General features: G+C 47.0%; 1 protein-coding gene across 5 annotated transcripts in view; it reads left to right on the top strand.

Moving 5' to 3' along the window:
- The window catches only part of ZSWIM5 (zinc finger SWIM-type containing 5), a 155,598-nt gene that overhangs the window by 97,270 nt on the left and 44,714 nt on the right, over positions 1-13,614 (top strand). For 2 of the 5 annotated variants that reach the window (XM_073357896.1, XM_073357901.1), the window contains exon 2: positions 10,389-10,745. In XM_073357896.1, coding sequence (XP_073213997.1) covers positions 10,389-10,745 — 357 coding nt within the window. Of the gene's footprint in view, positions 1-1,233; positions 1,349-9,557; positions 9,657-9,758; positions 9,796-10,388; positions 10,746-13,614 lie in introns of those variants that run through there. The other 3 variants (XM_073357899.1, XM_073357902.1, XM_073357900.1) reach the window with 3 other exon arrangements.

Raw genomic sequence — 13,614 nt, forward strand, 5'->3', positions numbered from 1 at the left:
TCTGGGAAAATGTCATTGACATGTAACATTGTCCTGGAGTACAGACTTTATTGAAAAGCTTCCAAGGCCTGGAGAGAAAAGAAAAGCTCGGTTTCAGGCTTCTAGATAAACAAACACCAAAAATCTTGTATGGATAATAGTGGGAAACACTGGAAAATTGAGTTAATACAAGGGCATCTGTGTATGTGAATGCTTGGGACAGGAAAGCTTCATTGTTCTTTAACTCTACTAATGCTGGAACAGATGGGAAGCGAAGGCCACTTCACGCATTAGCTGGCTCAGATAAAGAGCAAAACAGAGAAGGGCCCTTGTGGCTGATTAGAGGTTAACAGGAATAGAAACCAGCGGATTGACTCTTGATTTGCAGGAGGTGTTCTGGGATAGGAGCAGATGGCCAGGAGAGCGTCCCTCCAGCTTACTCAGCTGCTAAGAGAAGCTTACCATGACCTCTAGTACAAACAAGTCTACATACATCTCAGTTTAAAGCCACAGTGTAAATTTCTTACCTCCGCTCCGCCCCTCCCGGATTGCAGTCTCTTTCTTAGGTCTGCAATTGTTTGTGCTTCCTGTTTATTGGGCGCGCGCGCGCGTGTGTGTGTGTGTACAGGTGTAAAGATGGTATGTGCTGCATGTTCCTCTGCATGTTGGATAACATTCTAACAGAACCTTTCTAATTCAGCCTCATCCCTTTGTTACTCTCCTGAGGTTTTGCTGACCAACACACTTCCTCAAGGTATTATCTTAACGGTTTATTGTGCCCTGGGAATCTTGAGCTTGCTTTGTTGGGTGTTAAGGGAGGGGAGAAAAAAGAAATATGAAATAAATAAAGTGGGTTCTTGCAGCTGAGAAAAGGGCCGGCCTCCCACACCATGCAAGGGACCTGCACGATAGGGTCTCACCAGATCACAGCTCCATTTGTCACAGGAGGAAATTGCTTTCTAAGGGAAAAGGCTGAAATTCATATGAGCCATCTCTTCTCTAATTAGATCTCTAACCACTGATTTTGTGTTTTGCCAGACAGAAATTACAATTGATTCAGCTTTTTCTCTTTCCGTTTTTTTGCTGAAAAGACACATTTTCTATATGTGTGGCAACACCTGCTTAGGGCGCCTCTGTGAATCCCGAGAAATCAAAAGAGCAACAAGAAAAGTGGGTTTAATTGCACACATCTTCAGCGGAGCTTTCTTGCACTTGACGAACAAAAGGCCATCCCTGTGCTGTTTGAATGGAGCCTGGGAGGGCTGTATGGAGAAGTACTCTCCATTACTTCGGAGGCAGATGATCCACTTTGCTGGAGCATTGTCATGTGCAAATGAGTTCACCAGCCCATCTTCTTTCCAACTGCAAGGTCAGGGACAGAGCAATTGTCAATTTCAGCTGGCTGGAGCAATTGATCTATTAGCTAGAAAGCTTTCTGAGAGTTTGCTAACCTCCCTTTCTCATTGCACACACACACACAGACTTTCTACAAAGCATGTGTACACATTACAAATATTGACTGGTTTAGGTTAACCCTGGGAACGTTGCTGTGGTGTTTTCTGTCTTGGAAATGTGTCCAAGAGTGGGTTATAAATAACACTCTGTGCTGCAATTATTATTCATTGCTAGTTATTGGTTTCACCCCATGGAAGAACAAATGGTTTTTCCACTATGAGTTTGTGCTGCAGTCAGTGTGTGTTTATTAAAATCACTAAGGAGCCTGGATTCAGTTTAGTTTAAAATACCTTTCCGCGACAGCTTGGAAATGCTGAAATATTTTGGGTCACGTTAACCCTGTTTATATGACTCGTGTTGAGGGTTGCAACTAATCCTGGACACATCTGCTGAGTCCCATAAATATCCATGTCTTCTTTCCCGTTTGTTTTTCCAAGTATTTGTCTGTCTGAAGGTTGGGAGTCTTGACAGTCTTGCATACTGCAAAACATCTGCTTATTCACTGGCAAGTCCTTCTGCAGATCGCAGCACACTGCCTCATAATTGACCTTAACTCTGACTTAGAAGGGCAGCATCTCTGGGGAAGGAGGGGCAGGACAGTAAAGATAGTTTAAGCATCCCTCTTCTCTAAGGTTGATGACAAAGGATAGGGTAAAGTCCAGCCGATGCCAAATCAACCTCATCCAGGAAAAGCCATATGATGCATGCCTTTCTTGTCCATTTATCACTATTACATGCCTGCTTTCCAGTCAGCTTGGTAATTGGACAGCGGCCTGTTATGCTGCAAACGAAGATCTGAAATTGGGTTAGTCTGATTAGATGTGGGTTCTTGGGAGCTGGGCGCATGGGGTAAGATGATATGCTTTGTAAGAGTGAAGGAGAGAGGCCGTGCAGCTGCCCGCCCCAACAGCCGCTCTTTGTTGGCCAGCACGCAAAGAGAAATTACTGAGGGTTTCTGGAAGCAGCATAAATTGACTTTCTCTTCGGTTACTAACATTGATCTTAAAGGTGCTTTCCCAGAATATTGGCCTGGTAGCTATGCAGTTACTTGACATTTTAACGTACCGGTCTAGTAGCAAAAAATATATATATACTCTGTGTGTGTGTGTGTGTGTGTGTGTGTGTGTGTGTGTAAATAAATCAATCTCATCTTGTCATTTCAAGCTAGTATCCAACATGGCCGTCTCGTTCAGTGAAACAGGTGGGGTTACGTGCTTGACACCGGAGAGACTCCAACTTCCCTGCTTTTACGCAGGAGCGACGCTGCCGAGAAGAACACTTTAAGTTCTGTGATGGAGGGAGTCTCTACAGAACACTGAAGTGCCTCTGAGAGGCATCTGGGTCAGCATTTCCCCGTCAGCTGGCTCTTGTTTGGTCCTAGCTATGGCAGTGAAGCAGCAAAGCAGCTTGACCCTTTGCTACCCAGGTGTCATGAATCTGAATCCCAGAGTGGCTAGAATGGTGCCATAACAAGACAGCCCGTTTCCCGGAGCTTGGTTTCTGTCAGGCAGTGCATGTTGGTCCTATGCCAAATTCTGGGAATGGTTTGGCCTTGATAAATGCTGACTAAAGGGATTGTGCTGCTGCTTTGTGGGAGACAAACGAATGCGCCGTCTTGCAAGATCTAGCAAATCAAGGAACAAATGTTCCCAAATGGGATAACAGTTTAAATCTGGTTAGTCAGGGAGTGACGCAGAGTCTACGGTAGAGGTTGGAACTGAACCCAGGTCTCCGGAGTCCAAGTCAGGTGCTTTAACAGCTTCTCACGTTTTTCCAACCTCTGCATGCGGCACAGACCCTAGAGGGGGTGGAGAGTAAGCATGGGTTACACTTGTTTCTTCGACTGCAGCTTCCTATGCTTTGTCTCAGGTGAATTTGGTTTGGAAAGTTTGAGCAAAATCAGTTGAGCTATATTGGAGTTGTACAGGCATCAAAACGTATGTTCTGCTACTTGCGTAATTCACAATCCTCTTCAGGTAGAAACTTCAGATTTTTATATATTCGCTTACTTTTGTAGCTCTTCTGGGGGTTGAAATATAATCCAAGACCATCAGCTCAGTGGTTTTAAAGTAACAAACATTCTATGTTTGATAAACGTCATCTGTGTGAGTCGACTTTATATTTTGTGCTTTTAAATGGGTTTGTTAAGGATCCCACCATTAGAGATGCGTTTGTAAAGATCTTGCCAAATTGAACATTCAGATTTTCTTAAAACTTCATTTTTGAGATCTACAAAGAGAATTTGGCTGTTTCTGACTGCAGCTGTCTTTGAGTTTGTAGCACGAATAAGTTGGGTTGCAGACAGCTGGGTTTGCAGAACTCTGGTGAAGGACTCCATCCATGGTGGTGAAACTGGAGGAGTGTGTAAGCACCTGTGGTTGGATAGATCTACAGATCAAGGGATTTAGCATGGCTTTTAAGGTCACTTGTGTTGACACCTCAGTGGTCTTGTCTCACTTTCAACCTTTCCTATGTTTGAACAAACGGTGAAAGTCAGCTAGCTCGATTCTTCACAACTGTCAGAACACTGTCAAGTTTTGTTGTATATAGAGCAGCCATGACAGAGATGCCATTTGGGACAGAAAGAGTACCTCATCCTAGGCTGATGTCCAGATCATGATGCTCCTGGGTCCTCCAGGCCAGGAAATCAAACCCCAGGTGAATATGCATCTTCTACTAGATCTCTTTGTAGGGACGATACATACACATAGTGAGAGCTTGCTAGAAACACACAGAGATGGAACTCCACTCTACCCTTTCCTGAATTTGTTTTATTCTGCAGATGGCATAGCAGAGTAAAGCTGCTGCACAAAGCCAGCTGCTTGTGATCAGTTTGGGAAGGGGGAATTTCTCTCTTCTGGATGCTGCATACAGGTTAGCGCCCTGGTGCAGGAAGTTTAAGTAGTTCTGCTTTATGTGGCCCACTATCCCCAATCCATTTGGTAGGTAAATAGAGTTTATTTAGGAAGGAGATCTACTAATCCCTCTCTGTGTGATTTAAACATTTGCAGCTCTGCTTAGTACAAACTTTATACAAGCCTTATTTAAACACCCTTAACCATTCTGTGACCTAGCAGTGACCTGCTGAAGCAAGTTTGATGAATCTATATATGGAGCATGAATTTTGTGTTATAAATTGGGTAGTATCCATAGTATTTTGAGCCTTAGTATAAATATTTGGGGTGTTGTAATGGGGGCAGGGAGGAAGCAGGTTATGAGAAACTGTAGCTGTTTCTTAGGCAAGTCAAGCTTGGATGAAATTTGACAGGACCTTAATTACGACTGAGAGACTTAATTTTTTCATGATTTTCAAATCCTGGCACTGTCACTGTGCTGGCAGCAAATCAAACACTAAGTTAGTTTGTGTTAAATGCATGCTTGGAACAGAAGATAAAGTCCTAGATAAGCATTAAACTGTAGGAACTTCTTAAACTGAACTGCGGGGGGAGAACACGGAGCCAAATATAGGTCTCTTCGGCGTTACCTGATCCAGATTTGAGCAACAAGGAGAAACAGAAAATGACCTCTCTTGTAGGGTGTCCGTTTTTCAGCATGATCAAGACCCTCCATTTACAGCAAGAGAATACTGTTATGTTGTGGTCGAAGTGGAATGCATATAACTCTGCCAAATAGGTTAGAAAATGTTACCCAGCAGCCATTAAAAAGACATTCGCCAAATAGCAGAAGATGAGAGGATTGGCATACTTTGAGTAGGCGGCGTTTGTGGAGGGGAGTGGGATATGGGTCATAGGGTGTTGACTGTGGGGTTACTAGGGTTTGTAACTGTAGCAGGTAAGTGTTGTGTTATTGGGCAGGCAGCAACATGATATGTTGGGAGCCAGGGACAGGTGCTTAAATAGAGAATTAAATAAATAGAACAAGCAAAAGCTGTATCCTTTAACCAACACCCTAATTCCAGAGCTCCTCATCCCTATAGCAACCACCCTCTCATCAAGTTCCCGCCCCGAGGAGTGAGGGCAGTGGGAGCTGGAGCCATGACAGCCTGGTGGGTCCCCAGCCTTGCTGCTGGTCTGTCTGAATCAGCAAAAAGAAAAGGAGGACTTGTGGCACCTTAGAGACTAACCAATTTATTTGAGCATGAGCTTTCGTGAGCTACAGCTCACTTCATCAGATCAGGAGGGGTTGCCTCTTGCGTTAGGCTTGGATGTTTCTCCCACTGGCTTACAGAACATGAAGGAACTGTGGGTAGCTGCAGGTTTTCCTAGCTCTAATGTAAATATTCCCAAATAACTCTGCCTCTGTGGCCAATTCTTCTCTCTAGCCATGTTTAATTTCCAGCTAAGCTTATGATAAATATTTTGTATAGCGTTTCTAGTTTATTTTACATAGACCTGCTGCCGTGACAGCTAGAATCTAAACTCACACTTAAGGCTCTAACGCCAGATTAACTTGGCAGATGCTGGCATATTAAATGGTCTTATTTGCTATGAAAATATAGGACCTGAATTGAGCTCACTCTTCTCCTTAGCATCACTTCAGTAGCAGACAGTTGATGGCAGGGTACGATGCTCCTCAGGGTCTCTGGTTTGGATTGGCACCTCGTATGCATAGAAGCTACAGAGAATCTCAGCTTAGATTGCCTGTTTGTTTCCCGGTCCAGTGTCTCTATGCGGAGGCTGGAGACCAAGCCCTCAGCCTGGCTTTCCACCAAGGGTGTGGAACGTACTGGCTTTCTGTCCACTAGTGGCCAGACTGTGACCAAGCTTCACTGAGAGAGGTCAGGTAGCAACCGTAGTTCCATGTCCCGGTGCAGGGGTCCAGTTATGACCTGGTTCCCAAGTGAACGTGAGTCACGCCATTGTGCTGGAAATGGCCCACCTTGATTATCATACACATTGTAAGGAGAGTCATCACTTTAGATAAGCTATTACCAACAGGAGAGTGGGTTTGTGTGTGTGGAAAAAAGGCGGGGGGGGGGGGGGGGGGGAGAAAACCTGGATTTGTGCTGGAAATGGCCCAACTTGATTATCATACACATTGTAAGGAGAGTGATCACTTTAGATAAGCTATTACCAGCAGGAGAGTGGGGTGGGGGGAGAGAAAACCTTTTGTAGTGGTAAACACCCATTTTTTCATGGTTTGTATGTATAAGAACATCTTCTGTATTTTCCACAGCATGCATCTGATGAAGTGAGCTGTAGCTCAGGAAAGCTTATGCTCAAATAAATTGGTTAGTCTCTAAGGTGCCACAAGTCCTCCTTTTCTTTTTGCGAATACAGACTAACACGGCTGTTACTCTGAAACCATTCATACTCATCACAAAACCACCAACACTGTTCAGTAGCGGCTGCCCAGGGCCAGAAATGCCACCCGCTCAAAATGGAGGCTGCTTTTACAGCGGTGCATACAAGAAGCTTGCATCCAGAGCGGTCACACCCTTGCTTTCACACATGTTAAAGTAACTCACATTACCCATTTCTGGGCCCAGATTCAAACCACAGTTATACCTGTGTAAAGTAAGTAGCTCTCTTAAGTTAGTGGAGTTCCTCTGGATTTACACCAGTTAACTGATGATGCCCTGCCCCAAGGTCCCTGTAAAGCAAAGCGTTTTAAGGCAGCATTTATAGCTAATAATTGGTCTCAAAGTTTGGGGTTTGTTTTTTTAACTATAAAGAACTTTATTTCACATCCTTTTAACTCATTCAAAAAATAAAGTGGAAGGAGCTGGCAGTGAAACTGAGGAGCTGGCCAAGTACCGCAGACCGAAGATGTGGTAAAACATTAACACTTTGGAGTTTATCCTGGGGATTTATGTGGCACGGCTGTGCCAGAATGGGTTCGTGTGGAGTTAGGGGCCAGTCGGTTAGTTAATACACCGCCCCCTCTGGCTCTCTGCATAGATCTCAACACCATGCTCAGTCCTGAGTGGAAGTGAGAGACAGAGGAAGCCTGGTCCAGCCTTCCTATTTTTGAAATTGGATGTTACCAAATTAGCTGATTTTATTGACCACCTGGACTGGGTTTTAGTCGATCCAAATGGCTGAGGTCTGCTGAACAGGTCTGTTTTCTCCCCCTGGTTCTGAAGTGAAAGCAGGCCTCCTTGACACTTAATCAGATTCGAATGTGGGGTTTGGCCTTGCTTTAAAGAGCCTGGCAGTGAATAGCCGGTTTTGATGCCATTTATTAAAAACCTCTGGTAGAATTTGTCTCGGAAAGCCTTTGTGAGGGTTGGCAAACGCACAAGGGTTTTATGCAGTTAATGTATTTTAATCTCTCTCTCTCGTCGCTAATTGTAACCCTTTCAGCCGTCTGCCGCCTGCTTCAGGGGGATGGGAAGCCCCGGGGAGACTTCCATTGAAACAGGTTCTTAACAGGGCTCTGGTGACACGGGCAAAGTGAGCATCCTCCCTGGGGAGGGAGGCCAGGGCTGTGATCGAGGTGCACAGGACCATGAGTTGGGTTCTCGAGTACCACACCGGGCTCCAACATAGGCATACGGGGTGACCCTGGGCAAGTCAATTAACCTTCCTATGCACAGGGAGGAGAGGAAGTAAATACACTTCGCAGATCATTCATTTTGCCTTCCAGCTCCCCTCTCTGCTGCTCCCCCGCGGAGGTAGGTTAGGATTGTTGGCCAGGACTTCCCAAGGTGACTGGTGATTTTGGGTGCCCAGCATGAGACACCTTAAATGGGCCTGATTTTTGGAAGATGGGTGCTCAGCACTTTGTTCCAGTGGGGCCCTTAAAAAGTGCCTCAAGTTGGGCCTGCAGAATCACAAGTCTCTTCTACAAACGTTGGCCTGTAATCCTTACCTGCCTCCTCAGGTGTGTGGGGGCGCTGTGAGGCGAAAGACCAAATGCCTTGTTTGTGAAGCACCGGGAGTTACTCTGCTGGGAGGCTCTATCATTTCCAAGTATGGCTGGTCATTTCCTTTGGTAGCTTTCTTGTGCAAAGAGCTCCCTGACAGACGCTGGGATTTCTTAGCTACCGTCTTAATTTCAAAAGCAGATGGATGAATGTACAATCTTCTCTCCACAACTTCATGCCCCTTTGTGTGAAGCACCGTCCTTGCCAGGCACTGAAAGACCTTCCTTCCCTGAAATCCCCATTTCTCACCCCTTGTTTTCTCTGGCTGATCTTGTCTTTTATTTACATGTCTGAGACTTAATTATTTGTCCTGTTCCTTTCTAAATTAGGGGGGGTGGGGAGAGAGAATATTCTTGGCATGAGGGACCCTGTTGTCAGAGGCGTTTGCAATGTGCCGTGTAGACCTGCCGAGCCTTGATCACAAACAACAGGGCATATTTATTCCTCTGCTTCTGGCTCCTTAGAATCGGTGGTGCTCTTGGTTTTAAGAGCCACCAGGCCTTTTCCCAGTTGACCCGGGAGATGTGAGTGTGTTCTCTAGTTAACAAATGAGCGTTTTGGTTAGGAAGTGCAGCTCAGTAATGTTAAATCCTGCCTGTGTCTGTGAATATGAAGGGTTCGACACAGTGTGGTTGACAGGCAGAACATTGTGTAGCTGTAGAACAGAAATTCCATTGAAGCTCGGTTCCCCAGCTCTGAGAGGGATGTAATTCATTGAACAAACAAACATGGGTTTAAAGTTCACGGAGAGGCAGACAATGCTGCCAAGCTGTACGTGTAAGCCACCTTTTCTTGACAGAGGGTCAGTCCCCTGCATTGTTTGTTCCAGCCCTTTTGAAAAGTGTGTTTTTCCTGTGATAGCTGAAAGCAACCTGGCTGGTTGAGAGACTGAACAGGAGCCTACATGGTGTTAAAATATATCCTTGTCGGGGAAACGGAACGTACTGGTCAGTTCCTCTTAATCCCAACGCATGTGGGTTGTACCAGTCGCCTAAATAAGACCACACCGGGCATGCAGGGCTTACTTGTGTGAGTAAGTGTTGGCATGATTGGGCCCTGTATCCTTTGGGAAATTCAGAGATGGCAGAGATGGATCTGGCACAGAATTGCTCTACTTTTCTCTTTAGACTCGGCTGTTAAATGAAGCTGCTGACGGCCTGTTTGGGTGTTTAACGTGTCTGTGCAGATAGTCATTTCAGAGTATAGCCACCCGCTTGGCATCTGTCCGAGCAGAGCTGTTTGTAGCTTTCCAATGGGGAGTGTATGTTACAGGTCCTCTTCAGCCAGCGGGGACAATAGCAACAGGCACATACTGAGGAAGATTCCTTCTGGAGCAGCATCTGTGTATTTTGTTTTGGATCATATAAGCTGAACACCCCGGAGACAGGACCTGGTGATTATAGAGCTGTGTGCAGGGGTGGAGAGGGGCATCAGTTCCGCAGAGCTGGCAGTTTCTTGGACCCAAGGTGTAACTGATGAGAATGTCATTGTCCTGGAATGAGGCAGGACGATGCAGCATCCTACCTATCGAGGTATCGCTGCTCCCCTCCAATCGGCCCTCTGCCAACTCGTTCAGTTCTCGGATACCTTTGTGGTTTCTCCCAGGCTGGGCCACGTGCTTGGCAGGCAGTCCCCAGAAACCCACAAAGCCACCTCGGTATCCATCTTCAAATGCCGCCTCAAAACTCCTTCACCCTGGCTCCTACCAAACCTTGGCCACAGTTAAGCTGCTGGTAGGCAGAGATGACTGCCCGTCGTGCTGACCGATATTGTCTCATTCGTTCCCTGGGCTCCCCCGTCCGTCTGCATGTGTCCATCTGTCCTCCCTTGCCTTATGTTTAGATTATAAGCTCCTTGGGGCAGGAACTGTCTGTTCTGTTTCTACAGCACCTGGCAGGGTGGGGCTCCGGTCCATGACTACGGCTCCTCGGAGCTACAATAATACAAATAATAATGCAGTCCGTAGACTCAGTCCTCACCAAACAGTGACATTTTGGGTGATGGTGGATGGAATGCACAGACGCTTGCCGATATTCATTCCATCAGCATTCCAGAGCGCGATTGTGTTGGTGGCCATTTGCAAAGCTAAAATTGCCTCTCTTGATTTTTTCCCCCTCTCTCCCAGGATTCCACCTGAGCGGGACAGTAACGGAGCCGGCAACGGCGACAGAACCAGAGATGACCTACAGAGTCGCCATCAGCTTTGACCGCTGCAAGATCACTTCCGTGACGTGCGGCTGTGGGAACAAGGACATTTTCTACTGCGCACACGTGGTGGCGCTCTCGCTGTACAGGATCCGCAAGCCAGAGCAGGTCAAACTCCGTCTTCCCATCTCAGAGACCCTTTTCCAGATGAACAGGGACCAGCTACAAAAGTTTGTTCAGTATTTAATCACAGAACACCACACCGAGGTACTGCCGACTGCCCAGAAACTGGCAGATGACATCCTGTCCTCCAACTCTGAGATCAACCAAACGCATGGTAATTCTTACTGCTTGTTTGATGACTTGCAGCATAGGCGCCGACTTCTGCTCCTGCCAGTGAGTGCTTGACCCCCCTCTGCCCCCGGCCCTGCCCCGTCTCCACCCCTGCCCTGCCCCCATTCCAACTCCTTCCCCAAAGTCCCCAACCCAACTCCCCCCCCGCCCCTATTCCGACTCCTTCCCCAAATCCCTGCCCCACCTCTTCCCCGCCTCCTCCCCTGAACATGCCACATTCCCGCTTCTCCCACTCCCTCCAAGCATGCCGCCAAACAGCTATTTGGCGGTGGCAAGGCAGGAAGTGCTGGGAGGTAGGCAGCGGAGCAGGGACGTGGCATGCTCAGGGCAGACAGCGGAGGAGGAGAGGGGGGTCGGGGGGAGCTTGGCTGCTGGTGGGTGTAGAGTACCCACGAATTTTTCCCCATGGGTGCTCCAGCCCCGGAGCACCCACAGAGTCGGCGCCTATGACTTGCAGTAATATCTTTAGGCTCCGGGGCTGGCAATAGAGATTGCACAGGAGTGGACACGGCCTTGCCTGTCTGCTCTGCCCAGAGAGAGATGAAAGGGAACAAATTAAATTGACATCCAAGTGCCTGAGTTAGTATCACATCGGCATTCCACATTTGTATCTGCTTTGGTCTCTGTTGTTGGCTGCACGTTTATTCATTGACCAGTGAATCCCACAGACGAGATACAACCAAAGGTCACAGATGATGTGCGATAAATAGCACAGAATAGAGGGGGAGGGGAGAGACACAGGCAGGGGAGGGCTGCATGTGGTTGTCTCCTCTAAGGAGTCCTTGGTGGGCTAAAGCGCAGCACAGGACAGGGGGTCAGGAGAACGGTTTGATTCCCGGCTCTGCTCTGGCCAGCTCACAAACTGTGGGAAGTCTTGGCAAACGCTCACTCTTCCCACCCCCGACTCTGCTCCCCCAGCGTTAGCAGTGTGCGGAGCCCTGGTGCAGCACCCAGGGAGCCGTGCCAGCCCAGAGCTGCATTAGAAGATGCAGTATTGCAAACGCTGGGTCTAGCAGCACTTCAAACGTTGCGATCTCCAAGGGAGCCAAGTGTTGATGAGGCTTTAATCTCTCCGTGCCTCAATTTGCCAAGCTTAAAATGAGGATACTAGTCCCGCCCTACTTCAGCAAGGGTGCGGGAGTTTGTGAGGCTCAGTTCACATTTGTAATGTGCTTTGAGATCCTCCTCTGGAAGGTGCTGGATAAGTGAGTATTAGTCATGATGCTATTGGTCCAGCGATCTGAGCACAAGATTTAGTGCCAGGATCTCATTCGTTCTAATCCAGCTTCTGACGTGGCCTTGAGCCAGATACTTATGGCCAGGTTTTTCAGAGGCAGAGCATCTTCAGCTCCCTTTGACTTTAGTGGGGTCTCGGGATGCTCTCCACCTCTGACAGACCAGGAGTCACTGTGTCTAATCCTCCAGCGGTAAAGAGGAGATGATACTTCTCTGCTGCGTAAGGGTATTGTGAGGATGAACATGCGTAAAGTGCTGTGAAGATGGAAAGTCCAGTATAAGGGTAAGTAGGATCAAAACTGGTCTGAATCCCTGTGTAGAGCAAAGTTAGCGTTTAAGCAAAAAATGGTGGCAACTCTCTTCTCGCTCTGAACCACACCGCTGGGGTGTAGCTGGCATGAGAGCCATTCGTAGCATTTCTTCCTCCAGAGTAGGAAGAGCCCGAAGACCCTGTACGAGGGCAATTCGTTTGTTGGTATAGTCAGCAGATAGCAGCCAAAATCGTGTTGATTCCAAGTCTTGTAAAAACACAGATGCTGTTTTTTAGTTAGTGTCTATATTTTAAAGTTTGGAGTGGGGAAATAGTCTTTTAAAAAATCCTCTCTATATATATACTAACAAATTACCTTGATCTGACAAAGCAACACATGCTTACTAAATGTAGGTGTGTGATTAGCTATCCAAAGATTCATGAATGAATTAGCTCTAATGCCAAAACTTAAATACCACATATCTTCATCCTTGGAGATGACACAGACACGCTTCCTGGAGGATAGAGAAAGGTCCATAATGCTATGACAAATCCTAAATCAGTCGATGTCTCCCACTGCACCATGATTCAAAACAGGGCTCAAAGAACTTAAGATAAATCATCAGTCCCCTCAGATGACTCGTAGTCTAAAGGGCCCAGTAGAAAATGTTAGTGTTCTAAGGCTCCTGTTGTCCAGGTTTTAGCTTGTGAACGGATCAGTATTGCAAACTTTTATTAGTACGCAATGCACTCTGGATGCCACCAATAAAGCCCAGCAGTAATGCAGTTATACGGAAAGTGCATCTTGAGCAACAAGGCCTAAGGCAAGGAACGCAGGAAGTTCTGCAGCCTCCATCTGAAGGGGTTACGTGTCCCAGAGAGCGAGTATACCAGGGTCGTCCAACGGCTGAAGCTGGAAGCAATCTGAAGTAGGCCTAGTCTGTTTTTTCCCTTGCCTTCCCCTGCCCTTCCTTGCCCAGACCTGTGCTAGCCCAGGACAATCTCTCTGTATTCTTGAAGCTGGGTGAAAATTTGTAGATTTATTTTTAACTCACCCACCTCTCTGGGGAGTTAATTCAGTTTCCCTGAAAGTTCCAACATATGGCTACACTTTAAATGGTACTTTTAAGACGTATTCCCTAATCCTCCCTGTCATTCCTGGTTTTGTCTGACTGAAACCCTCTGGGTGCCAAGATTTAGTCCTCCTCATGGTCAGAGGAGGCTTTCAGCATGTCGGCTCTTCAGCCCGAATCAGTCTGAGGTTACTTTGTCTTGGAGAAGGGGCTGTCTTCCCTGAAATCCCACCTTTCTGTGACGAGAGAACCTTCAAACGTCAGATCAGTGTTAAATCTTCCCTACCTGGCTC

Source organism: Lepidochelys kempii, chromosome 8 (assembly GCF_965140265.1).
Source record: "Lepidochelys kempii isolate rLepKem1 chromosome 8, rLepKem1.hap2, whole genome shotgun sequence".
NCBI classification, from domain to species: Eukaryota; Metazoa; Chordata; order Testudines; family Cheloniidae; genus Lepidochelys; species Lepidochelys kempii.